The sequence below is a fragment of the Geospiza fortis genome, unplaced genomic scaffold (assembly GCF_000277835.1).
Source record: "Geospiza fortis unplaced genomic scaffold, GeoFor_1.0 scaffold29, whole genome shotgun sequence".
NCBI lineage: Eukaryota > Metazoa > Chordata > Aves > Passeriformes > Thraupidae > Geospiza > Geospiza fortis.
The window spans coordinates 4,944,845-4,972,791 of NW_005054349.1; the positions used below are offsets into that span (position 1 = coordinate 4,944,845).

At 43.9% G+C, this 27,947-nt stretch overlaps 2 protein-coding genes across 2 annotated transcripts in view; one reads left to right on the forward strand and one right to left on the reverse strand.

Annotated features, from left to right (window-relative positions):
- Positions 1 to 303: 303 nt before the first annotated feature.
- On the forward strand, positions 304 to 6,699 carry CHMP1B (charged multivesicular body protein 1B; the record flags this gene model as incomplete). The annotated part of the gene is made up of 7 exons (XM_031058820.1): positions 304 to 429; positions 1,137 to 1,283; positions 2,035 to 2,103; positions 2,248 to 2,355; positions 2,704 to 2,747; positions 3,051 to 3,123; positions 3,706 to 6,699. Coding segments are annotated over 7 exons (612 nt in total), but the record flags the coding sequence as incomplete, so codon positions are not given.
- Positions 6,700 to 22,888: 16,189 nt separating this feature from the next.
- Positions 22,889 to 27,947, reverse strand: part of TBX22 (T-box transcription factor 22) — a 6,101-nt gene continuing 1,042 nt past the window's right edge. Inside the window, exons 2-3 of the mRNA XM_005423317.2 lie at positions 27,804 to 27,889; positions 22,889 to 25,088 (exon numbers count right to left, since the gene is read on the reverse strand). Of these exons, the coding sequence (XP_005423374.1) occupies positions 24,493 to 25,088; positions 27,804 to 27,889 (682 nt within the window). The 3' untranslated portion in view covers positions 22,889 to 24,492. The remainder of the gene's footprint in view (positions 25,089 to 27,803; positions 27,890 to 27,947) is intronic.

Genomic DNA, 27,947 nt, shown 5'->3' on the forward strand with positions numbered 1-27,947 from the left:
GCCTGGGATCACTCACATGACCCAGGGCTGGGAAGGAGCTGGAAGAACAATTTAAATCCAGGATCCTGCTGGGTTGTAGCTGGCCGTGGCCAGCTGAGCCAGTTTGCTGTTACACAGTTCATTTGTTGTGTTCTTTAGTGGTTTTGGGGTTTTTTTGGATGGTGAGGTTCCAGGCAGGTCAGGAAACGACATCATTTCACTGGGAGTCGCACGCTTTGGGTGTGGGAGTGAAAGTAACCGGCAGAGAACCACTCTCAGCTTCTCTTGGGGGCTGTTTGGTGGTTGGATTTATCACTCTGAAATAGGTTTAGTCCCTTAACTTGCACTGCAGAACACCTGTTTAATTTGAAGTTTGCTGCAAAGGAGCTCAACAGAAACTCCAAAAAATGCGACAAAGAAGAAAAGGCTGAGAAAGCTAAAATTAAGAAGGTAAGTCTGAACCAAGTTTTTAGATCTGTTGCTTGCCTGTTAGGGCAGGAAGACATCTGGTGTGTTGTCATTTCCCTGGTGTGCATGCTAGTAATCATGTGATCAATGTTTGTGATTTAAAATATGTGACTATAAATATTACTGTGTTTATTAATAAACATGAGGATAAATCCTCGTGGATGGCTCGTGGCATTTGCTTCCCTAGGGGATTGTCTTGTATGTGCTTTGGTAGAGACTGTTGTTCTCAGAGTTAAAACCACTTCATGTTTATCATCTTGTATTAAATGGGCTTGTGGAGAGGAACTTCAAAACAGCTTTTGAGTCCTTGAAGCAGTGAAGAGAGAGACTGAGTTGATTTGATGTGGTTTTGCCCATGAGATACAGCTGTACCACCTGTGCCTGTGTTTGTGTCTTGAGACTGAAACTGTTTTCAGGAGCAGAAATTGTGTTTCTGTAGCTCTGCAAAACTGCCTATTTGAAGTGCATTCTTTCCAATGCCTTCTTTGGAAAGAAGTTAGGAGTTTTCATCTTGGAAATGTTTGTGATCTATTGCGGAAGGAGGGAGGGATTTGTTTATTTTTTTAATAGAAAAAGATACAGTGACTAATTAATGCTTCTTTTAAATCCAAAAGAGACTACGCAGAAATCCTGTGTACAAGAGCAGGGAAGGGTAAAAGGCTTTTCCTTTTGTCTCCCTCTTTGCCAAGGCCATCCAGAAGGGGAACATGGAGGTGGCGCGGATCCACGCCGAGAACGCCATCCGCCAGAAGAACCAGGCCATCAACTTCCTGCGCATGAGCGCCCGCGTGGACGCCGTGGCTGCCAGGGTCCAGACTGCCGTCACCATGGGCAAGGTGAGACCTCCCCCTCCTGCAGGGGCAAGGAGGAGACCTGTCATCTTCTCTGCAGTGGCTTCATCCTGGCTGCAACCAGCTGGGAGCTTTCACTTTCTCTTTTAGAGGTAGCCAAGAGTAAATCAGCTGCTGGAATTCCTCTGGCAGCTGCTCTTTGGGTTATTTCACAAAGGTTCTTCTCCCCTTCAAAGTAAAGTCATGAGGTAGGAGTTGTGATTCCAATAGATAGGTGTTTAAGGTAAACTGATTTACTGCTCTTCACCTTGAAAGTTTGTTGTGACCTGTGGACCAAATGTATCCCTCAGCAGTGACAGGTCTCAAGTCTACAGAAATGAATGCCATATAAAGCTCATTTTTGTGAATTTTGTCTCAGAATGTGTATTTCAAGTGGCTGAGTTAATTTCTCGAGCTGGGAATTCCAGATGGCAGTGGGATGTTCCCTCCTATTTGGTACTGTCAAAGCTCTATGAACAGAGAGCTGGGTAGGAAATATCAGAGTCCCAGGATAATTTGGGTTGGAAGGGACCTTAAAGTCCATTCAGTGCCATCTCCTGCCTTAGGCAGGGACACCTTCCACTGTCCCAGGCTGCTCCAAGCCCTGTCCAGCCTGGCCTTGGATGCTTCCAGGGATGCAGGGGCAGCCACAGCTTCTCTGGTAAATCCATTCCAGGGCCTCCCCACCCTCACAGGGAAGGATTTGTTCCTAAACTGCTCTTTTTTTCTTGTAATAATTTCCTTCCCCTTGTTCCAGGTTACAAAGTCAATGGCAGGGGTGGTGAAGTCTATGGATGCCACCTTGAAGAGCATGAACTTGGAAAAGGTAAATAGACTTAATTTTCTTGGAGCTGACGTCAAAAGCAGAAGGGACAAGTTTTAAAAAGGGAAATTCAATCAAGAGTTTTCCAGTTGAGATGTATTTTTACTGTTATCTGAAGATAAGTGATTTGATTCATATTTTTCATAGATATCTGCACTAATGGACAAATTTGAGCACCAGTTTGAGACACTGGATGTTCAGACACAACAGATGGAAGACACAATGAGCAACACTACGACATTAACAACGCCACAAGTAAGAATGATAAAATATATTTTAGCAAGGTGATCTTAAATTATGTGTCTAAACTGTTCATTAACAGCACTTGAAACACTCAGGTGTATGTTTGGGTTTTTGTACAGATAAGTGGAATTCTGTAGAAGCATTATTTACAAGCCAGAATTCAATTAATGTAATTTTAACTGCTGAGCACCTCTGCTCCTTATTTTTGAGTTCATACCTTCGAGTGGTTAAGCACAAAACTATTCTGCCAAAGGCATTTACCTTTAAATCAGTTCTGATAAAATAATTCCTGTTCTCTGAAAATCTAACAAGAGGTTGTCAGAAACTCCAAATGCAGCAATCCATTTTGTTTTCCTTTAGAACCAAGTGGACATGCTCCTACAGGAAATGGCAGATGAAGCAGGGTAGGTGAAATTTCTATTTCTTTAGAACAAATCTTGGTTCCCACAGCCCTTGCTGATTATATCTAAGGTCAAATACCCTTCTTTTATAAGCTGTCTCTTGGAAGCAGAGAAGAAATGCAATTTTGTTTTTACCTCTGGACATACCTGACTTGTCCTGGTAGTGAGTCAAAATTACTCACCAGCATGTGTAACTCTGGAGTGTTCAGGGGGTGCTGTCTCATTGTTCCTCTGATGTCAATTATTGTGCTTCCCCCTTGATCCACCCGTGCCTGACTTGGTGTTTGCTCTGTTTTCTCCTCTTAGCCTTGATCTGAACATGGAACTACCTCAAGGACAGACAGGTTCAGTTGCTACAAGCGTCGCCTCAGCAGAGCAGGTAAATGTTGGATTTCAGTGAGGTCAATGTTTTCTGGAGAAATGGGATGTGAGAATTAATGCTTCACTCAGTCAAAACAAAATGCTAAATTGCTAAATTCTCTTTCAGCTGTTCCAAGGAAACTGTGTAGTTAAAAGTCTTGCTATCAAAGTAATCTTAACAATACATTTGTTGAATGTTAAAGGGAATGGACCTTAAAACTCATCCAGTGCCACCCGTGCCATGGACAGTGACACCTTCCCCTAGCCCAGGTTGCTCCAAGCCCCCATCCAGCCTGGCCTTGGACACTCCCAGGGTTGGGACAGCCACAGCTTCTCTGGGCACCCTCTGCCAGGCCCTCCCCACTCTCAGAGGGAAGGATTTCAGCCCCCTTGTCCTATCAAATATTCCACGTTCTTTGAAACAATTCTTTCTCTGCTTAATTTTGTGTTCTGAAACTCCTCCCTCACAGCCATGCTTGAGGTCTTAAGCAAATCTGGTTAAGCCATGAGAGAATTTCTCATCAGCTGGACATGAGGTGGCAAAAGCTGCTTTTCCTGTTGCTGATGGTTGGTTTTCCCTTTTTGTTTTCCAACTGTGCAGGATGAGCTGTCACAGAGACTGGCCCGCCTACGTGATCAAGTCTAACTGAGCAGAGCTGCAGTTCTTTGGACCTGCTTCCAAATCCCCTGTCTGGAACTAACCCTGCACTACACTTGAGGTGTAAAACAGTCCAGCTTAGGTGTTTGAATACTTGTAATATAGGGTACTTCACTCCCAGCTTGCTACTCTTTCTAAAATACATTAAGTGACCCAAAAATATCAGCTCTGACGTCCTTTTCTGTACATTTGGAAGTTGATCTATTTTTTGCAAGCTTTTTTCACAAATTCAAGTTGATGTTCTAAGTCAGCTACTAATGGTGGTATATTCTAGTTCCAAGCAAAGCAGAGTGTCAGTGAGATATATTTTAAATTATGAAGTGATTTTTTTAAATTATGAGAACTGGTTTTGGTTGGAGAACTGATGTATCAGTTCAGATGATTGTTGTAGATCATTTTCCTACAGAGCCAAACTCCTGGAACACGCAGGGATGGACAGCGTGGGCCTCCTGGAAAATGCACTTGTTGAAACAAATAAGTGGACTTTGAGTTTTTTAGTCTTTAAAATTTAGGATAAATGTGCTGAAATTACCAGTTTAGATCAAAAATGAGTTACCAAAAGCTGATTTCATATAACTGGGGACTTGTATGGTGGCATCACTTCAGCACAGGAGGAATAAAAAATATTTTTGGACTCTTTGCCAGGTCTGTTGCTCTCTGCAGATAACATCCCACTGTTTTTAATATTCTGGTTGTATGGAGGAGCTAATTTTAGCAATCCCTTTATATTTCTGCATAGTAAGAGGGTCTGGCTGCTCTCAGTAGCTTCAAACTCTTGTTGCAGTTGTAAAATAAGAAATGGTTGTAGAAATTTGTATCTGAGGCCACTTGTGATGTATTGTGATAAACTGTGACGTTCAAATTCTCTTCCTGATTTTTTTGGTCTCATTTTTATTTTTTGTCTTTGTAGGGGTGAGGGAAGGTGTGGAGCACCAGGCTTGGAATTGGTTCTTAATTGCCTGGTGTTCAGGGCCACTTGGGTTTTCCAGTGTCAGGGAATCGTTTAAGGAAAAAGTAAAAACTCACTTTTTTATTCAAGCGTGACTTTTTCAGTGAAAATGTGCAAAAATGATGAAACATTTCAGAGCAGTTTCAGACGTTATTTTGAATGTGTTACCCAGCTCACTCTGAGGGTTGAGCAGGATGTTATGTACTGAAGTAATCAAGGTTACTGTAAAAATAAAGTAGGGAAAATCAGATAGACAAAAAACCCTGAAATGTTGTGGGATTCTCTCAAGCTGGCAGCTGAACTAAAACCATGAGTTTAAAATGGGATCTTTTCACTTGTTAGAAAGAAAGTGACATTTAAAATAAATGTAAACACCTTGAGTGTTCCTCCTGTAAACAGAAGAAATTGGAAGGTGTTTAAAAACCGTGTATTGACAGCTGTAGCCTGGCTATGATTCCTTCAAATGATTAATAAATCATCCTGGAAAGGGACTTTTTCCTTCATTTTCTTCCCTGGCTGCTTCTGAACATTGTAACCATGGTCATGGTGTATCTATGCAACCCAGTTACCCAGCTGGGGTGACTGTGTGTGTGCCTTTGCCTTGCTGGACTTCCTTCAGCTTTTTAATATTCAGTTACTTCATATCATGAGAGTGCTGGAAGCTTCCTGCTGTGGAATCACTCCACACCAGAGTTTACTCAGAGCTGTCCATGAACTGCTGAGGTTTCAGTGTCTGAAAGCAGACAGCTCCAGCTACTGTGTCTGGCTTCTAATGTTAAAAATGATGCTGCATTTAGGCTGGTTTGGGCCATTCTGGAATTAGTTGAGGGTCAGACAGCAATTCTGAGCTCCCACATGGTTGGTTTTCCCAGTCTGTTGCCTTGCTGTGAGCCTTGGAGGGATTTAAAAACAGACTGGGAGTGAGACTGCTGTAACAGAAAGGTTAAATAAGCTTCATTATTTTATTGATTGTTGTGGAGTTTTGATCTTCTCCCAGGCTGGTGAACTCCAGAACCAGCGCAGATTTCCAGTGTTGTCTCTTGAAAGGAATTAACAAATACAAAGGTTTGACTGACATAATTAAGGTTATGTCTGGGGGACTGTGGTGCTAAGAGGCTTAGGCAGAAATAGGTGTTTGAGACAGGGAATTTTTGCCCTGTTGACTCCACTCCAGGAGCTGCTGTGTATTTCTGCCGTGCCAGGGTTTGGGGCTGGCAGCTCCTGTGTACAGAACTCCTGCCCTCTCCTGGGGAAATGCTTTCAGTCGTGGTTGGGAGCTGGATCCAGAAAGGTTGATGTTATATTTTAAATACATACATTTTTCTCATGGCATTTGGAAATGCTTAAAGCTGAAAGTTATTCTTAAAGCAAGATTTGAGTTTTATTCTTCCTCCCTTCAGGCTCCCCAAAACATTTCTCTTCCTGAGCAGCTCTGGCTCCTCACTCCGACCTTGTTTTGTCTCTGTAAGTTGACTGTTTACAAAGTTCATTTCATGTTAAATCACTTGTTTGTGCTTTTCTGGAACCAGCTAAATTTTCAATATTTCTGCTGATGAGCAGGCGCATCTAAAGTGAAACATTGCTTGAAATGTTGCTGGATGGTTTTGCTCAGCATTTTTATCTTCTGTTTCTAAAACTGCTGGTTTGTGGTAGCTTTGTCTTCATTAGAATTCCAAAACAAAGCCATGCAAAGCTTCAGATGAAAGGAGAGGGAAGCAAAACAAAACCAAGAACTTTAATGTCATGATTGCAACGGGATAAAACTTATCAAGTTGCCTTTGTGGAGATCCTTGGAGCCAAAAAATAGTGAATTTTTGTTAAACATAATCAGCAGTTGTGTATAGACAAATTCTGAAGCTGGTGCCGTGTATAGAGAAGAGAATAATTTTTGTAGCTCTGGTTGAGTTCACTTTGAAAACTGCTTTACTTGTATGGGACAGTTTGTAAATGTAACTGCAGGTGGAAAATAAAATTGTACAGACAACTCATTCTTGATGTGTGTGCAGGTTGTGTGGCTGCTACAGGTCTCTGTACATGGATGGACAAGCACATGGGATGTCTTTCCTGTGGGCAGACATCCAGAAAATTCAATCTTTATGGGAGGAAAACAAGAAGAAAATAAAGTGGGTACTGCTGAGAGAGCTTTGGGACAATTGGGGAGTAATTAATATTAAGTATAACAACATAAACTCTAATTTTATGGGGTGTTCAAAAATGTTTAGTCTGATATGGAGAGAGTCCCGTGCTTAAACATCTCTGAGGGTTTTCTGTCCTTACACACAGAACAAGGGACCACTGGAAAATGGGCAAGGAGGTGGTGTGGGTTTGAGTGTGGGATTGGGTTTGGCTTTCCCTCACCTAAAAATCTTAAAATTTAACATTTCTGTTCAGTCGTTCAAGAGCCAGCAGAGGGCACCTGAGGCTTTGCTTTTCCGGATCCTGCAGAAATGACTGGCTGGAGCAGTTAAAGGAAAGGTTGGTTCAGGGAGCTGTGTCTCCCGTGGAACCTTTGTTTGGGCAGTATCCACCCGCTCTAGGATGTGCCTGTGCCGGGGCTCTGATCCCAAAATCCAGCTCGGCAGCACATCCACAGGGCCATCAACTGAATGGGATCAGTCTGCACTAAATACTTTAAACATCCTTTGCTGCCTTAGGTCTCTCAGATCTGTTAGGAGTGAGTAGGATAGTGGGTAACTTTGTGCTTAAAACTTGGGTTTAAAATTCATTTTTATTTAAATCTTGGAGGTTTTTAGCTGTTGTCATTCTGCTTTTGACCTGTGATCATTTTTCTGTTTTATAAGTAAGGAAACAGTCACTATGCACTGATGGAAATGGATTTTAGTGGTAAATTTTATTGTTTTATCAGAGCTTTGATGATGGATTGACTTTAATTTCAGGATTCTCTCTGCAGTTCTGCCTTCACCTCTTGCTCAGGCTGCTTTGAGCTCACAACAGCACTTGGCTCCCAACTTTCTTGTTTCAAACAGTATTTTTGCAGTGGAACCCCGAGTAGGGTCAGTGGCCTTGCTTGTTTCGGAAGCAGCTCCCTTCATTACCATTCCTTGAGGGAAAGGCCCCACGTGAACAATCTGTAACTAATTTCACGTGCCAGTGGAGCTGCTTTCACTGGGAGAAGATGCACTGAGAGAGTCTCCCAGGCTCCTGCTTCCCTTTGCTGCTCTTTATTAGGGAACTCAGCCTGGATCAGCTGCATGGCATGGTTCAAAAGGGAAAATCAAAGGGGCTGCAGGATCCACATTTTGGGAAAATTTCTCAAGGTCTTCCAACGGTGTCAGTCACCATAAGGAACTGCCAGACCCAGACTCAGCACAGAGGCTGCTCACAGCCCTTACCTAAATAAGGGGGATTTCAGAGAATAAAATATTTCATGTTGCATATTTCTAATCTAAACATGCATATTTAATAATCCAAACAATCTAGAGAATTATATACATATGCTAATTTTATAGAATAATAAAACAAAATATAAAAAATCAAAATAAATAAAATTGAAATGTCTAAAAACAAAGATGTTTTACAGTCATGCCTGTAGGATATTCTAAATTTATTAAACCTGAATGAAACAATCATTTTGCAAAAGTCTAAAGCAACGAACATGACATAATGTGTGTATCTGACAAGATAATAATCAGCTTAATTTAATTTCCCTGCTATCTGATTCATAATTCTTTATCACAATCAATTTCTGTCAAAATGAGCTGTCAGGGACAGGAAAGCATTTGAAAACTTCCTTTAAAGACACTCTGTATTTTTATTAAACCTTTTATGACTCCTTTCTTTTTTCAAAGATTAGATAAACATAACCCTGGGGTCTCCACAGGAGATATTTCCCTTTATTCTTATCACAATCAGGGCTTTGTTTCTCGTGGTGCAAAATGGGTCATTACTGGAGCCATTAAGCTGGATTTCTGTTGCTGGTGGTTTTTCAGTTCCATCTGAAGTAAGTCCCGATATTTGCCTGGAAATCCATCGGAGAAGCTGGCGGGCCTGTTCAGAGTGTTGTAAATTAGTTCCAGTCTCCACGAGCCTGCTGTGACTAATTGATGTGACCTGGAAGTGGATAAAGTCCATAACAGTAAGATCAACTTTTCCTCTGGTAATTTGACAAATAGAGCCCTTTTTTTAAAGTCCTGTGTAGGCTCCATTCCCCATTTGTTCTGTCGTGATGGACATCGTTTCCGTGTTGGAGTGATAATGATTTTCCAGATTTCTGCCGATTTGTAGAGCAGGTGCCTTTATTTAATAATGCCAGAAGAAGGGAGAGATTCAACAGCACCAACAAAAAGAGAATTCCTGGCAGCAGCTGTATATCAAACCCATTCCTTATCCAGTTACCTCTCTATAAGTATTTGACCACTGCTTAAAATCATCGTATTTTCATGTAAAATGTAAAATTACAAGATTTTTTGCAGAGTAGTTTTGTGTGTAGAGAGTAGAATTAATAATTTATTAGTGCTAATTATTACATTTAACAAGAGCACTGTTTTTTCATCCAAATATTTTAGAAATACAAAGATTAATGCTCATCAAACCCCACGTTGTCTGGTGTGTAGTGAGCTAAAAGCAGCAAATATAGAATATCCCAGGTTCTCTTCCAAATTTAATGCTTTTGCTAAGGTTTTTTTAGCCTGTGGTTGGAGTAATAAATAAACCAGATATTCCCAAGCTCTTCATTAAGGTTTATGGGGATGTTTGGGAAATCTGGCTGTTTTCTCAGCATACTCTTTACCACACAGGTTTTCCTCCTCCTGCGCTACAGAGATGTGCAGGAAGGCTGGTGGTTTGCAGAGTCGTTCCAGCTCATTTATTTCCTACAGCCACAGGGAAATCAGGAAATCTCAGTGTTGTGTGGGCTTCTGCCCTTGCAGAAGGGGCTGCTGGAACGGCATCTGTGCAGTGAAAGGTCCTGGAAACTCCACTTTGCTACTTAAATAATTTTTTAAGAATTTTAAGCAGCCACTCTAAGTCCTGTATTGACTGTAAGTAAATCCATGCTCCCTGGATGGGCAGGGATTTAAGGAATTTCTCTGCTCCAAGCCTGCATCCCATTCATCCTCTCCCATCCCCACCAACTCCGTAGTGCTCCAGAATAGACTCACCATGACTACAAACGCCCCAGCAGTGAGCCAGGGGAGTCCAGTCCCTATTTATTTGTGCTCCAGTGGGATGTGAACCTTGGTCTTCCAGGGTGAAAGGTTGAGGGATGAGTGTCTTGTTTACCTGTGCTTTTCAGAGAATGTTTTCCTTTAATCTATTAAGCAGGCACACCATTTTGGCCCGTGGTGTGCAATGGGATCGTTAACAATGCACTTAATTACTACCAAACCACATCTGAGTGCCCGATGGCAGCAGGCAGGAGACCCAAAGCCCACTTGGTCAGGCAGAGGGTCCAGCAAGGTTCCCCCACCTCAGGGTTTAATAGAAACATCTTTCCATGTGCTCTGTGATACATCCCTGATTTATACATGGCTTTGGTGATGGAAATAACCACATTGGATGGTTTCACATCAACTCTGAGTGATGGCTGAGGGCAAACTGGGTGTGAGTGAGGAGAAACCAAACTGTCCATGGATTTTAAAATCCAAATTGGATTCTTTGGAAGTTATTTTCAAAACCAAAAATCCTAATTTAATTCCTTGGAAGATTATTTTAAAAACCCCAAGACCTGAGTTAATTCAACCACTGTAGCACTGCTGCCTTGAACACGCCTGAGGATTTCTCTTCTCTGAAGCTCTTACGTTCAGACATTCACATCCCAAAGGTGGCATTTGTGCTTAATTTTTTGGCAGTGCTGCAGATTTGTTGTATACATTAATCAGCCAAGGTACAGGGCTTGGGCACATCCTCCACCAGGCACAGACACAATAGGGTGGAGAAGGCCCAGCAAACACAGCTGGTGAACATATTTACCATCCACTGGTTAGTCACACTTGTGGAGTTTTAATTGAATTACCTTTGACAGTGAGCAGCAAACCTGGTGGGTGATCTACTAAATTTAACTGATGAATGGGCTCCCTAAAATCAATTAGCATCCAGGGCTGGGAGCATGAACACATCCGTCGCTCGGCGGGGACCGGAGCGGGCTCGGAATGACAGCAGCAAATGTTGGCCAAGTGAGAGCAGGGATCTCCTGCTGCTGCTGACCCCTGCTCCCCACATGAAAGAAAAACAGGAGCCTAACAGGAGCTGAAAGAATCCAACAGTAAATCATTTAAGCCCTGTTTTGCACAACTGATACAGGATGCTTCTAAACTGCTTGATTAATGCTGGGCAGTATATTAAATGCAGGACGTGGCAGAGCAAGGCTGCGGCCGAGCACCAGCTCCACAAACACCATCTGCTCCCTGAATTATTTTTGGGAGATTCAGGAGAGAGGGAAGCCAGGAGGAATTAGAAATGGCCTTTTTCTTTTGCTGCAGTGATCGGACCCTGTCTGTGGGCACAGAGAAGCCCCGTCAGTCTTTAGGTTGTTTGTTATCTGAATAATCAAGCGATGGCAAAATGCAGGCTGGAGGTTCCTCTGACCTTTGCCTCGGCGCAACCCGACCCTGCGTGGGGCTCAGGCGGAGCATGTAATGAGGGACAGCTGGGATGGGCTGGAAAAGGGAGCACACACATGTCTGAGGGAGAAGGAGCACACACACCCCATGTCTGAGGGGGAAGGAGCACACATACACCATGTCTGAGGGGAAAGGAGCACACACACCCCATGTCTGAGGGAGAAGGAGCACACACTCAATGTCTGAGGGAGAAGGAGCACACACACACACACACACACACACACACACACACACACACACACACACGCACGCACATCTGAGGGGCTCCTGGCTTTGCACAAACTGGAGAAGGCAGAGAATTCCCCATTGGGGCTTTAGGGTTTGGAGGTAAAGAGAAGAGCAGCAAACAGGGTGATAACCTTCCCTCCCTTCACCCAGTTTTGCTGGATCACCAGCTAACCCTTCCTCAGGAGGAAATCTGAAGCAAACGAAATTTACTGGAATATCAACTTAAGTGAAGACTCAGACTGGACTAGGCCACACGTGAATTTTATTATTTTTTTAAAATTAATTTTTTACCAAAATGAAAATAAAATGCGTCAATTTCAATTATGCTCAGACTGAAACCTGTCCAATGTCCCCTGGAGGTGCATTGGGACACAGCAACTTAAATCCTTCTTTTCTGTGGTGGTATCCTCTCTCCCAGGCTGGTGCATTCAGTACCACTTTATAGGATGTTCTGAAGTCCAGGGAAGGCACAGTGGGGCTTTTCTTTCCTTGCGTCCATAACTCATTGACTTTATGCATTGATTTCTAAGTCAATGTATGGAAAGCATGATTTTATTTTATTTTATTGAGCAAACCTGATTTACTGGAATATCAACTTAAGCGAAGACTGTCTGGACTAGGACTGGTCCACATGTGAATTTTATTAATTTTTTTAATGAATTTTTTTACCAAAATGAAAATAAAATGCATCAATTTCAATTATGCTCTAACTGAAACCTGTCCAATGGCCCCTGGTGGTGCATTGGGACACAGCAACTTAAATCCTTCTTTTCTGTGGTGGTATCCTCTCTCCCAGGCTGGTGCATTCAGTACCACTTTATAGGATGTGATTTTATTTTATTTTATTTTATTTTATTTTATTTTATTTTATTTTATTTTTTAACAACTGATATAAAATAGTACCTTTTAAGGAAAAATTCTCACCTTGCACAGAAAGTCCAAACCTCATGGGAGACATTGGACTGTAATATCATCGTTATAGAATGAGATGAGCAGATATGGGGTTTAGCAACACCAGCCTAACTCCAAAGTTTTCATGGAGCCTGCTTTAAAAATATGACATTTTAGATTGTAAAATAAAAAAAAGGGTGGGATCCAACTTGCACTGACACTGTGCTCTGAAGTGCTGCATAAATTACATTGCACTTAACACAAACCTATTTTTTAAATTAATTAATGTATAAACCACTGGCTCCTGCCCCTGCAGGACAGCCTGGAGGATCCAGAGCTTTTTCTTCCCCTGGCTTTGCTCCACTCCTGCTCTCAGAACTGCCCTGAGGTCTCGCTCTGAGCCTCGGCTGCTGCTGCTGCTGTGCTGACAGCCCTGCTGCAGGGCTCACCCCCAAACACACCATTCCCTGCCCCATCCAAAACCTTGGCTTCCAGACAAACACTTGGGAACACGGCTCCAAACACCCAGATCAATCTCCTCAATAAGATTTCATGCATTTTCAAACAGTATCTGTCTTGATTTGGAAAACAAAAAGCAAAGAAAAGACAACGGCAAAAAGCCTTCCCAGTGCACTAAGTGAGAAATGTGGCTTTAATTTAGACAACTAATTGCTTCCAGCTGAACCAGCCATTAAAAACAGTTGAAGAATTACAATGTAAATAGATTAATGCAGACAAAGCAACATGTGCACTATTCCATGTCTTCTTGTTACCTACAAAATACTTGGGCAGTGACACACTGTTAGTCTAAGCCACTTGTTAGGTTCTGTGCTAATCAGCTAAAATTAAATAAACATGACTGATAAAAATGACTGTTGTGTTTGAAAATTGATGCACCAACAGAATTTACTCCAGGAGATAATTACAGATGATTAAGTAACAAAGAAATAGTTCCTACGGCAGAGGGTGAGCGCCGGCGGCGCAGGGAAGGGGCACTCGCCAACGTGCCGGCCTTGTCCTTTGGAGGGATGATCCAAAGCTGCAGCAAAATCCACGGGGCGGGGGCAAAAACTCTGAAGGAGCTTTTCTACCCCAGCAATTTCCAGTGACAGAATGCAAAAGGGCTGGAAAATCTGTATTTTGCTGTTGCAAAAACACGTATGTTTTCCCCCCTCTTCCCACCCAAGGGATCAATCCCTTCATGCAACTCTTTTAAATAATAAAAAGTGCTCATGGGTGAAGCATGTAAGTGAAAAATATTATATTTCTTAAATAATAATCTTAATTTGAATATTAAGGCTAAATTCCTTTGTCATCAGAATGAAATCAGATTGAGAGTCATCTTCTAAAATGCAAAAATATTCTTCAGGCAGTAATTTTAAAATGTTAATTCTTAGACAAATTTATTATTAGAATAATACTGATTGGAAGCATTCCAATCAGTATTATTCTAATAATAAATGCAAAAACATTCTTGGAAAAATAATGTTTTCCAAAATAAAGAATACATCTGGGAGGGTTTTTGCATTTTGTTCTTTTCCATAAGGCTTGTTTGTGGGAGCTCTGTAGTAATAGGGACATCCAAAAAATAAATGAAAGGCTTTAAACTAAAAAAGGGGAGTTTTTGATGAGCTTTTGAGAATAAATGCCTTCCTGTGAGGGTGGGGAGGCCCTGACACAGGGTGCTCAGAGAAGCTGTGGCTGCCCCTGCATCCCTGGAAGTGTCCAAGGCCAGGCTGGACAGGGCTTGGAGCACCCTGGGCTAGTGGAATGAAATGGGCTTTACCATCCCTTCCAACCCAAACCATTCCATGATTCTGTGATTCTGAAGCGCTGACTCCTCCACAGAGCTTTGCACAGCCATTTCCACACAACTTTCCCCCATATTTTCTTTAGCACACTCATATCCTTAAGCATCTCACTGAAACACATGTTCGAGTCAAGATTAGCCCCTATGAAATGAAAATCGCTCGGGCTGCAGAGGGGGAAGTGGAATATTATTCTTCATCCTGAATTGAAATATTAGAAGCTGACTCCTGAATTATACTCCGGGGTTACCGAGCTCTAATTGAGATTGAAATTGGGCCGCTATTTTTGGTGCAGCCTGGAAAGCTCCAAGTCTTATTCCCATTTGTGCCGGTGGAAATCCCCACCCATCATCTCAAATTCTGCTCTGCCTGCACCTTCGGGGTGAGGAGAACCTTCCCGGCCCCTTCCCCCCCGAAATAATGATAAATGACAGCTCCTCCAAATTGGAGCTGGCTGCTGCTCCTCGCCGAAGGGCCGAGGGGAGGGTGGGAAGGGGCTTCTCCCCCAAAGCTGATTGACAGGCAGGGTCAGGGTGGGGGGAGTGTTTGCTGGACTCTGTCAGATCCCAGGGAGCTGCTGACAGCTCGTGCTGCCATTCCCTTCCTTCCCTCCCTGGCCAGATTTATGCTGCTGTACAGAGACTGTGGGATAAACTCTGCCCAACCCAAAATGACAATGTGCTCCTATAAATCGGATTTTTTTGTTCTGCCAGTGCTGTCTAGAGGGGTTGGGTTTCTCTGGGGGAACAATTAGTGATGATTCCCAACACTTTGAAATATTAAAACAAAGTTGATGGGACTTTCCAGTCCTCAAATCAGAGCCATGTAGCAGAAATCATGTTTCTGAGCAGAGGTGAGGGTGGAGAGGCCCTGGCACAGGTGCCCAGGGAAGCTGTGGCTGCCCCTGGATCTCTGGAAGTGCTCAAGGCCAGGTTGGATGGGGCTTGGAGCAACCTGGAATAGTGGAAGCTGTCCCTGCCCATGGCAGGGGATGGAACTGGATGGGCTTTATGCTTCAACCCAAACCATCCTGTGGTGGTGGTGTCCAGGAAGCAGCAGGATGTGAAAATCCCGTTGGTTGTGCTGGAAAAATTCCCCAGTTAAGGACAAACTCCTTCCCTCCCTTGTCACTGACACAGTGTCTGGCTGTGGGACATGGAGGGACACGTAACACAAGTGACCAGGGCGCAGCTCTCACCTCCCCAGCCCCAGGCTCTCCACATCCCCAGGATCCCTTTGCACACACGTCAGGGAGCCCTGGGAGCTGGGGACAGGTGTCCCCTTGCAAGGAAAACATGGGGCAGGTGCAAGCCTTGGGAATGGCGCCCCTCAGAATGAACAACTTGAAAGAATTTGAAAATTTGAAAAAGAATTTGAAAATAATTGAAGAATTTAAAAAGAATTTGAAAGAATTTAGCCCAACGTATTGATCGGTGCAAACAAGCAAAAAATATATTGGGCTGAGATGATTAAATAGGATGAGGCCTCTTTTTTTTTTTTTAATTGTAAGCAGTGAAAAATTCCAAAGGCATGACCAAGGAATTAATATGCAGCTATAAACATACTGCAGGGAAAAGGCCAGGGGAAGCAAACAGGACCCAAAATAGATTTATCTCCAAATGTCCCATGTAGCCAAGGAATCCACTGCTATAAACACAGGCAATGGGCCACATGAAACAAAGCCCTGCTTTCAGTGGCACCTGGGGATGGCGAGATGGAAGTAATTCCTCTTTAATGAAGATATTGTGATGCGTCCAAGGCTTTTTGCGGAGCAGCAATTTCTGCTGCCTGGGAAAAGGGGGGATTAAGTTACAGAGGGGCTCTGCTGGAGGAGGAACCCCTGTTTGAAGCAAACCCTTTGCTGGCATTATCTGTTTAATGTGTTGCACACCATTTGCAGCATAAACATTTCCAGTTCATTTTAATTTCATATGGGAGGAGAATCATAAAGACAGAGGATTATTGGTCGCAGCTGCGGGGATGTGGCAAATGCAACTTGAAGAATTATTCTGTCAGAGAGACAGAGCCAGATATTATTGTTTTTTCCCTTACAGTCTTGCCAGCAGTTAAAAAGGGGATTTTATTAAAAATATTCATGTAATTAAAATCTATAGCCTTAAAAGCCTTTAGAGGAGTTAGAGCTGAACCAGAATAACACGTTTACGTTCAGATGTAGGTTTGTAACAAAACAACTCTGCAAATGGTCAAGAAAGTGAAATAAAAGGTTTTTTAAGTTAAATATTATATTTTAAAACATAGGCAGCTTTGAAGTGTGCAGTGATTGATGTAGCTGAGAAGTTTCCTCCTAGGAAATGCTAAATTTGGATGTACAAATTAATCAGTGATGATCTGGGCCACCAGTGTGTCCTGAGAGGGAGAAATTACTTTTATTCCCCACACGTGTGGTTTTAACAGCCAGTGCCCAGCTTTTCAGCCGTTGTCCATCAGCGTGATGGATCATCCTTCCCTTCTCTCACTTCCCAAACCCGTCTGGAACAGAGAAATTTCCCAAAGCAAAGGAAATATCCCAGCGCAAACCAAACCCAACAGCCACCCAGAGCTGTTTCTTTTTTCAGCTCTTTTTTCTTAATTCCTTTTCTCCAAGCTTTGTCCAGTAATAAACAACTGTTCCAATCTGCTGCGCTGATCAAAAGAAATGTTTTAATCAGTCCCAGGCTAAATATCATGCTATTATGTTATCACTGGAGCAAATCATCCAAAATACAAAACAAAAATATCAGTTTAATATGCTCCAGATCAGGAATGTCTTGAAGAAACTCGCCTTCCTTACAGGTGTGTCCTATTTTAAGGGAAAAAGGGAAGAATTAAAATGTGGGGGCTGCTGCTGGGGCCACGTGGCTGCCGAGGCAGGGATGGCAGGATCCAAACTGGCCCAGCCCACATCCAAACTGGCCAAGCCCAATTTCTGCAAATAAAACACTTTTCTCCACCCCAGTGTGGTTTTCATTAATTTTTTTTTTTTTTTTGGTTTTTAAAGCTGAGGAGCAAATCCCTGTTTTCACCTGCTGAGGGGCAAATCCACCGGGACAGCACGGACCAATCCCTGCTACCTCCAAACCATCTGCTAAGGGATGCAACCCCAAGGAGATACTGAAGCTTCCAAATGTTTGAGACAGTTCTCCCAGGAGCCTGAACTTGGTCTGGATCTGATGCAGGGCGGTGGAAGAAGTCAGTGGATGCAGGAGCATCCCTGCCCCACGAGCCCCATGCAGGATGGCCAACAGAGACACTCGCCATCGCCTCCAGAAAGTTTTGTCTTGGGCAGAGCTGGATCTCATTTCCATCCTCTGCTCTGTTCTGTATCCAGGAGACCTACCCAGCAAAATTCCTCCTTTTTATGTCTCATTAAGGCTCATGGCTCCAGATGCATGAGTGATACTCAAAACCAGTTTAAAAATAAGTGATATTTGGTCATTTGGGAGGCTCTGGTTTGGAGCGGGGTGCTCTGGCTGTCTTGCCAGCAGGACCTGGAGACAGAATCCCTGGGGCAGCAGCTAAGACTGTGCATTCCCAGATGGATCCTTCAGACACGTGTGATTGAGGAAATCCTGACTCTCCGCAGGATCCTCAAGGTGGCAAGAGGAGCTGGACATAGGGGAAGAATCCTCACTGGCACACACAGCTCAAATACCACCCAAACCCATTTCATGAAATCATGGAATGGTTTAAGGTGGAGGGACCTTAAAGCCCTTGCAATCCCACCCCTGCCATGGGCAGGGACACCTTCCACCATCCCAGGTTGCTCCAAGCCCCGTCCAACCTGACCCTGGACACCTCCAGGGATGGGGCAGCCACAGCTGCTCTGGGAAATCCATTCCAGGGCCTCCCCGCCCTCACAGGGAAAAATTCCTTCCTAATTCTTTAACCAAAAATTTGACTAAAAACCACCTCAGAAGGAGGGGATGTTGTCTTGGGGTGGAAGAACAGCAGCAGGAGTGAAGTGCCTGGACCTGACCAGATCTATATGAGCTCTTCCCTGTCCTCTGCTTCCCATTCTGTCCCTCAAGAGCTCCTCATTCGCAGCTCCAAGGGACAATGTGGGAAGTGTCAGCACTTTCAAAGCACGAAGGCTTTGGAAATGCCAGATTTTGTTTCAGCTTGGAATGAAATCTGGGGCTCTCCTTTACATTGATTTGGCTTAATCTCGAAAATCTCCAGGACACAGAGTTGTATTTCTTCTACCAGCCTAAATTCCCAAATTCTGGGAATTCTGAGAAGTGAAGCTGATGTTATCCTTTAGAAGAGCCCAGATAGAGACATTATCCTTCTTTTATGAAAGCCAAAGGCCAAATTCATATTTATTTGAGCTGCAGCAGGATCTGGCTTATATCCTGGACATTACAACATACTGTTCCAATCTCTATTTTTATTAGCAATATTGATAACGTTAGAAGAAATACGATACAGGAAATAGCATATCGACTTTGATTAATTTTACAGTACGACCTTTAACGAACATAAAGGAAGAATTCAGCAAAGGGCTGGAGCTAGAAGTGTTGCTGGTGAAGGGAGACATGTGGTACCTGCATGTCCTGAGTGGGGCAGCTGGATATTCAACATGTATTGGCCTCGATGGAAGAAAAATTGTCAATAACCAAATTTTTTGAAGACTGTGTGTTCTCATCTTTAAGTTTATTAACACTTCCAGACATAATGGTTTGCTGCAAAAAATGAAGGTATTGGTGTAAAATTAAATTTGTTTATTTTGCACAGGCAGTAGTATTAAAACCCTAGTCAAATATTTCTAGGGATAGACATGGGAAATGGTTTCATTGCAGGGAAAGAAATCCCAAATTCCAGCCCCAAATCTCAAGTCCTGTGAGAGGATGCGACCTTGCAGGATTAACTTGAACGTGCCTTTAGTTTTCCCCACAGCTTTGGAGGGCACAGGAGCCTCCATTCCTTGCATTTCATTGTGTGATATTTAATAATAATAATAGTAATAGTAGTAGTAATAATAGCAATAATAATTCAATATTATATGGATATGAACCACTTAGCACTTGAAACATTGCTTTGTATCTGGATTTATGCTCTTTTTTAAGTTTAAAAGGCACTCAGCACAGTGCTGTTGAAGATAAACCAGTCCAGCCTTTTGGATAGCACAGTTTTGTCCTGGGATTGAAAACTTGCATGAAACGCAGCCCCAACCCCAAAAATTTATCAAACTGCCTTAAACCTACAAGGTGGTTAAAGCAATGTGTGACGGTTTAAACCACTGAGTGCTTGAGGTGATGTGGGCACAGCAGGATTGTGGTTCAGTGTTTAATATCAACCCAAACCTGCCTAAAAAAATGATATTTCTGCTGGTTTCAGGCTGCAGGTCCAGGGGCAAGGGATGCAGCAGCTCACTCTGATGGGCCAGGAGCTGAGGGCAGACTCCATCCCTGGAGCATCAGCTGAGGAATTTCAGCAGTAACTCCAAGTCACCACACAAGTCCCTGACTCGTTTCTTCCCCTCGAGCCGAAGGTTTTATTTGGGGCCTGACTGGAAGCAGATGGACCTGTCAGGGCTCCTCAGGCAGGTGAGCAGAGTGGGCGGATGAGCTGTTAAATGTTCCCAGCTGCCGGGCAGGGCCCCGAGGAAATTGTTGGAGCTGGGACCCAGCTCCGAGGTGAGATCTGGAGCCAGCGCCAAGAAGGAAAAAGTGAATTTCTCTAAAACACCATTCTCTGAAAACCTGAAAAGGCAAGGCTTTTGAAATAAGAGAAAATAGCTGAAAATATCTGCAACATGTATCCAATATATCTTCAGACTTCAGAGAGCCAGAAGCCATCCTCAGCTCCTGCCCCCATCTCTGGTTTTGTTCAGGATCTGCCTCCTTAGGCAGCAAAAATTATTTTTCCGAAGTTTTCTCCCTATTGCTGGTGTTTCCCTCTCCAGAAAGGTCTTGACTTTTACTTGCTGCTTTGTGTTGTTTGATTTATAAGCTCAAAGGGTCCTTCTCAAAACCTGGACTCCTTCTTGTACTTAATTGCTACAATAAACTGAAAACTTGGTGCTTTAGGAGCTGCAGTCTGGGAGGAAATGGTTTGATGGATGGAAGTAGACGATAGGTCCTTCTTGGGAATGTCACCAAAAGGACACAGCAGAGAAATGGCTTTATAAATAACTGCAAAATTCAGAAAGTCCATGAGCTTGGGGAGACCAGAGCTCTATTAAGCACAAACAGCTTGCAGGGCAATTCCCAACATCTGCAAAAGTCCTCTCAGCCCCTGTAATTCCCAGCAGCCTCGACTGCTGCATCCATCGGCAATCACTCCCTGGGCCAGCAGTCTGGGATGCCATGGAAAGGGATGCCTGGAGTTTGTATTGTGATGAAGGCGCTTTTCCTTTTTCTTTTGGAAATTAATTTATAAAAAAACCATTCTTGATGTTTTAAAAGGTATTTTTGCCAGTGGGTGCAGTGTTGGTGGAGCATGGAGCAGGCATGAATGGAATTCCTGCATGCTCCAAGCAATGTCATAGTTCCTATCATAGCTCCAAGTGACGCAGCAGTAAAGAAAGTGATAAAATTAATCCAGAAAATGCCAGGGAATGAGGCTTCACTTGTGGCACTGCAAAGTGCAGATCCAGCCAGCGAGTGCTCGTAGCACAACCCCACAGGAGTTGTGAATGCATCCCCCTGCACACAGAACCCAAAATCCATCTGGGATGGGCAAGTCACCATGGCACCAGCGATTTTATAATTATCTGAACCTCTCCTTTAGCTTCCTGAGCTGAGTTTTATGAGTCACCACAGATGTTGTGTGTTCTGGGGGACAACCAGACACCCAAAACAAAGAGGAAAGGCCACGTAAATATTGTGGCTTCATCTGTTTCCAATAGGCTGTGTTTACATATTAATGTGCAATACAAATTTGTAAACATGAGCATTTGAAACTTTTGGAGGAACCGATCCCGGCCTTTTCCCTTTCTGCAGCTTTATTGGAACAACATGTGCCCGGCCCCAGCCACACATGGACGTGGTTTCCATACTGGATGCATTTCAAATGGTCTGGGTGCTTATTTGTTCTGCTCTATCTTGCTATCCAATCCTCGTTTGCTTTGCATAATTGTGATACAAATTATCATCTAATTACAGCCCCAACCTCAGCAGATCAAATGTAAACCGAGGCACTTCCATGGCAAAAAGCGACATCCGATGCTCCCTCTATGCCTTTGGCTTCTCCAATAGATGGATTAAATTTGGGTGAAACCAGAGAGCAAACTGCACTTTGATTAAAAATATTATTCCCGGATATTTTGTCTCCTTGGATTTTAAATCCACCCCCGTGTCTGAGCACCGAGCCCATCCCATGTCCCGGCGCTGGGCACGGACACGGCACCTCTGGAGTGGCGGATTTTACGTGATGAGTGCTATAAACAGGCTCAGATATTCCCAAATAACTTCAAACTCCTCTTGCGAAAGGTCAAATGACTAATAGCTGAGATTGTTCAGCAAGTTTCATCTTCTAAAAAAACCCCTTTGTTTTTCTCCCTGTTCCCATTTAAAAATAGCACTGTAATCCTGAGGTGCTGTTTGTATTTGCCCACTAAGTCCAAAGAGTTGTGAACTTTGAAATGGCCACGAGTTTTCCTATAATATTTGTGGCAAGAAATACAAAGCAGTACGTGATGGAATTGTATTGACAGGCACATGGTCTTGCTTGAAATATCAACCTCAGTTTGCCCAGTTTCACATTTAATAAATCATATTGATTAATCTGATTTATTCTCTTGAGTTCTGCCACTCACCTCCTGCTAGCAGCTGTTTTACAAAGGACCCTGAGAGTGTAGAGCGCAGGTTAGCTACTTTTTGGTGCACATTTATTTTCATATCTAGGCAAACCCATCTATTTTATACTGCGAGTGAGTCATTTGAGTCACCATTGTAGATATGGAAAATATTCCTATGCCAAAAGGGCCAGGGAGCTCAGTCTGCTCCAATGTGGCCTTGGTGGCCCATGACAGAGAGCTATGACTGCTTGAAAACATCACCCAAATCTTTTTTATTAGACTGTTTTTTGAAAGGATAAAAACAGGAGGTAAAGGCAAAAAAAATGGAAATAACCCTCAGATAACCCCGATCAAGCAGCTCCTCTCACGCCGTGCCGACCTCTCACACAGACAAATTGATATTTCTGGATCTGCCTGATGAGCACCCTCACAAAGTGTGGCACCCCTGGGACATGCTCAGACCTTGCAGGGACCAGGCTCTGGGTGTGTTTTCCATGCGGCTGCCATGAGGGAGGGTGGTGAAACCTGGGATCCTACGGGACCCACAGAGGCGCTTTGAGATCCAGCTCAATTCCACTGGAATCTGCCGAGCATCATTCCTGGGGGAGCAAATCACTGCACCAAAAATATCTCTCCCAGTCATTATCAGTCACATTTTTAACCAGACACTGATTTACTGGATTACAGCTCATGGCCAGCAACTCTGGAATATCTTATGCAACCGCAAATATTTGGAAAATTGGAAGTTCCCCGTTGCACAAATCCGTGACTGATCAGGAAGAGCCTTCCAGCTCCCCAGGAGTACAACCACATGTGGGGGCTGGGTTGTGGTCACTCAGCTGGACAGAGCCTGGCCAGGGCCAGCAGTGGACTTGCCATGGGAATTCAGTCGCCACCAATGCTGGAAATAAGGACTCCCAAGGAAAAAAAAAGGCTTTTTCTTTTTTAATAAAAATAGTGAGATAAACTGCTAAGAAACAGCTCAAGAAAGCAGGTTTGTTCATTTTTTGCAGTTGTACAGACCATTTATCACAATCCCCCATTTCATACTGGCATCACTGTGGGCTGTGTGAACACCCACATCAGGAAAATTAGGGAAACCAGTGTTGTCTGAACTTTATCAAAATTTTGTAAAACTAAAAGTGTAATTTTTGTTAGTTTAGCAGCTTTTGATATTGCTTGTTCTGGTCTGAATTTGTTATCCATTAAGGATGACAATAAAATCAAAACTCTGGTCTCAGTTTTGATTCTTAAGCCTGTGCCTAATCCCTCTATATTGTGTGTTGTGCTTGAAAATATAGGATTAATCCCAAAATAGGGCTGGTCCCAACCAAGCCTTATTTTCCAATATCTGCCATCTATCAAGTGATAAATTTGACTGTAGGTAGAGACTGAACATCAATCAAATAAAGAATAAAACCTGTGTCCTGATTTATTGTGAGTTATATGGCGCCCTTGGGAGCTGGACATTATTTACAGGAATAACAAGAATATCCACAGGTTACAAGAAAACAAACAGGAATTTTGGAAGGAATTGAAAATCTCATATGTCAGGGGCTGTAGAGTTGTAATTCTCCATAAAGGATCCATGTTCTCTGTGGGATTGAGCCAGGAATATCCCTGCCCCTTCCTTTGGGCAAGGCTGGATGAGATCCCACGTGGATCTTCTGTGTCCCTTGGGGCTGAGAGCTCTGGGTCAAAGGATTGTCCTGCAGGGCTCCTGGGGGTGTTTCACCCCACACAACTCTCCAAGATACATCCCCCATGTCCCCAGCATGGATCCATCTCACCACGGGAGAGATGTGTGACCCCATCCTGTCCTTCCCACCACGCCACCGGTGCTGGTGTCACTGGAGGGTGGGGCATGGAAAAGAGGGCTCTGGGCCACCCCTGCAGCTTCTCACCCCATCCATCTTTCATCCTGCCTTTCTTTACCCTGGCAGCAGATACTTGGATTTAAGGTACTTGGATTTATGTCCCTACCCTGATAATGGAGGCATCTGGGTCTTGGAGAATGAGGGACTTTTATGTCATTAATTAGGACCCATTAGAGCCAAGAGAACTTAAGAACAAGCTCAAGTGCTTGGCCAGATGTGGCTCCTTTGCCAAGTCCAGGTCCTGGAGAGTCCCTTTGACATTAGGGATAAAACTTGAGTGGGTGAGCAGCAGCCCCCCAGGGCTCTGAGCTAACTAAAGGCAAGCAAGAGAGAGAAAACAGAGCTGTAGAAATACAGACATCAATGTCCCCACTTGGGAGTGCAAATAGAAAAAAGGTGTCTGACAGTTTGCTCTTAACCTACAACTGTGACATAAATGTGGCCAAAAAGTATCACCTCAGGGTCATCTCAGACCCTCCCAGATCCTCCACCCTCCCAACAACACAACCCTTCTGTCCACAAAATAAAAGGATTAAATGCCTGCCCATCCTGCTCCTGTACCATGCAGCATTTCAGAGTCAATAACTAACAAGCCCCTGGCTATGAAAGAAGGAAGGACTTGCTTTACAGAGCTCAGAAATATTCTCTGATCCCACTAAAGGCAGTGGTTAATTGTGGGGTGCCAGTTGGAGTGATTGCATCTGCCGTCCCTCAAAGCAGCCGGAATGCTGTCACTCACTTTGAAATGCCCTGCTGCATTCATCAGTCTGGATGGCACAGAGAAGTTATAACCATACAAGCCATATGGAGGATGTAAAGAACAATTAAGTGCTTCCCGAGCAATGGGACTTGATGGGAAAATGTTTCCAGATGCATGTAATCCATACAGCATTTGACCAGCAGGACCGGGGGCTTGTAGGCACTGAGCGTTTAAGTCTTCGGCTTTGGCGTTTTTCAGGGAAGACAGTTTGGGCACATCCACCATGAAGTGGGGTAAAAGGTGTGGGTTGGTGGCTCCCAGTTTTTCGTGGCTCGGAAGGAGGAGTGCCTGCTGTCTCAAGAAGCTCGTAGGGCAGATCTTGTAGTAGAGGGGCACGTTGAGGGGGTGCAGGAAGCTCTCGGGGCACGACATGCCCAGGCTGCTCGCGGGCAAGTGAAGCGTGGGAGGGGAGCACGATGGAGAGAGCAGGGGGTTCAGAGGAGAGGGGGTCCCACCACTGGAGGCCACTGGAGAAGAGCTGGAGCTCCCACCTGGAAAGGAAAATAGAAATCATCCAGGCTGGGCTAACTGGTGTCCACAGCCAAGCAATCCTCAGAGAACTCCTGCTCCTGGCTGCTGATGTCCATTCATGAACCCGCTCCAAAGACCAGCTCCTGGAAAATGGGAAGATCTATCCATAAATGGTTATTGCTAGCTAGTATTTGTCTACAAACAATATTTGCATGTGTCTAATCCCATTCCTTGAACTGGGATCATGGTAAATACAGCTCCACACACACCTGGATCCATACCTGGCTGCACGACCAATAACACTCCCCTGCTATACCCACACCATTGCCATTTCAGGTTCCCTATTTTTCATGCAAATTCCAGACAGCTTTTTCCCCTTGGATATAAGAACAAAAAAGCATATTCAGCCTTATGGAGAATTTTTTGTACCTTCCTGCTCACAGGAATTGACTCATTTCACTTGGCTTCCCAAGCAATTTGAAACATTCCCCTGAATGCTATCGGTGTCTCCAGAAATTCAAACTCACAAGTCATGTGAACGTCCTCCTTTCTGGAAGGGATGAATGAACACTTTCAGGATTCGGGAGAAAAGCTATCCCAAGGAGTAAAAATGAAGCAGGGATGGGATGGCTGCTCCGAGGTGGGAATGGTGCTGGGAGCAGCCGGCCCTGGTGCTACACAGATGCTGGTTTCATCTCCCGCCTGCGGAGAGCCAAATGTCTGCTGCACACTCATTACCAAATTCTTCCAGAGGGTTTCCCCCTCCCCCCACTTTATTTTAATTTCTTACCAAAATCACAGGGAAAGGATGTAAGGGAATGTGGATCCATTTGTGCTACTATTTACATTCAATTCCTACCAATACAGCGCCTGGCTGGGATCTGATCTGACTTGACACGCAACCAGCGACCTGAAATCAGCTGTAAAACTGAACCACAGCTGCTGTTATAGCAAATCTTAAAAACACCTTAAAAACACCAAGATTTTGAAGGTGATGCAAATTAATTTCCAAACTCCCAACAAGCAGAGCCTCTCACAGGCCAGCCCTTGATCACAATAATCCAGGAAGGTTTTGTGGCGTGAAGGTCTCACCCTTCCCTGCTGATGTCAGTGGCTGCCTCAGTCCTGACAGCAGCAGGGCAGGGTCCCGTCCTCTCTCCATGGACATATCCTGATGTCCTCCAGGGCTCAGGGGCTTTGGGTCATGTAAAATGTGGGATTGAGCTGATATTTGTGTGTGAGGCAGCGAGCGAACCCCTACGTGGCTGGATACAGCAGAGCAAAGCAGGGTCAGTATCTGCTGCACCGAGCAATAATATCACACCCCGAGCAATAATCTCACCCAAATTCCACAGCAAGTTTGGGAATGGGGATTGCAGCAGAAATGATGGAGCAGATCAACGAGCAGGTGTTTTCTGCCCTTTCTATTAGTCTTAAAAATAAAAATTCTATGGCAAAATTTTTCTTCAGCATGTGTCGGTCATAATTTCTTTTAATTTACCTCCTGGTTTTAGAGCTTTAGGATTTCAGTTTTATGGCTTTTCTTCAGAAATATATTGTATTAGTAGTAGAACTTCAGGTTTTGTTATATTTATATCAGTCCGGGAATTCTGTCCTGAAGAAAAATACCAAATATATTAAAAAAGAAAAAAAAATCCAAAAATCCCAGGTAGCTCTAATATTATATGTACAATAATATTTTAACGTGTTTAACATTGCTGTTGCTGTTGTTTCATTCCTCATGCAGCTCATCCACCACCTCCTCTCTCCCGGCAAACGGGATCAAAAGGAGCTTTTTGCATAAGATATTTTCTAAAAATAAAATTAATAAAAACCTTATTCATAATACTAATAAAGCTGCTACTACTATCACCACCAATAATGATAATAATTTTAGTTCTCTTTACAACTGATAAACATCTTAATTTCTCCCGAATCTGATTTCTTTGCGCTCTCATTACTACGTTTGCAGAAAATGAATTTTTGCTGTGATTTTTGCAGCATTTCCCGGCAGACCCAGGGGTGACTTGGTGTGTCCCAAAACTTTGAAGAGTTCCTTACGTAAACGAGAATTTAACTCGCGACTTTAAACCCAACTTGGAGGGCTCCAATGTGCAAACGAGCTGTTAGTTTTTCCCCTCCGGCGCTATGAACAATCTGTTTTCAAATATTACATTCTGAAGCCGTTTTTCTGGGAAAGGGCTGTAAAGGAGCCCTTGCTCTTGTCAGGATGAAGAAGAGCATTTTCCCCGAAAATTATTCCTCCTCTTCTCTGCATTTCTGTGCGCCTGTTGCATCCTAAATACCAGATAATTTTATTTTCTGTTGCATAACGCATTTGTCGGCGCAGAAGCTGCCGCTGCAGAAAGCTCGGGCGGTCACCACTACCACGTTTGTAGTTGATATTCCCAACCCGGTTGGAAGCAATTAGTGTAACAGGATCAAAGCCAGAACAACCCGACTCCAAATTAGCCTCCTGCACACTCAGATATTTTTTTTTCTGCCCATCTAACTCTGATTTCAGCCGGGGGCTGGAGCAGCCCGCGCCCTCATCCTGTTCTTCCCGGCTTCTCGCATCCACTTTCACAGGAGTTTTATCCAAACCAACGCGGAATTAACTCCCTCAAAAGCAGGGATTCGTTTTCTGGGCGAGCCTCGTTATCCTTGATGGTTTGAGCCGCCCGAGGGGGCTCCGGGCGTGTGGCCGGGAGCGGCAGGGAGCGGGATTCACTTACCCTGGCTGTCTGTGCCGAAAGCCTTGAAGTCCAGGGCGAGGGGGGGTCTCCACGGGTAGGTCTCCAGGAGCCCGTCCAGGACCCCCCTGCGGGGCGAGAGCGCCTTGAACGCAGCCGCGGGGCCGGCGGGCGCGGGGGGCGGCG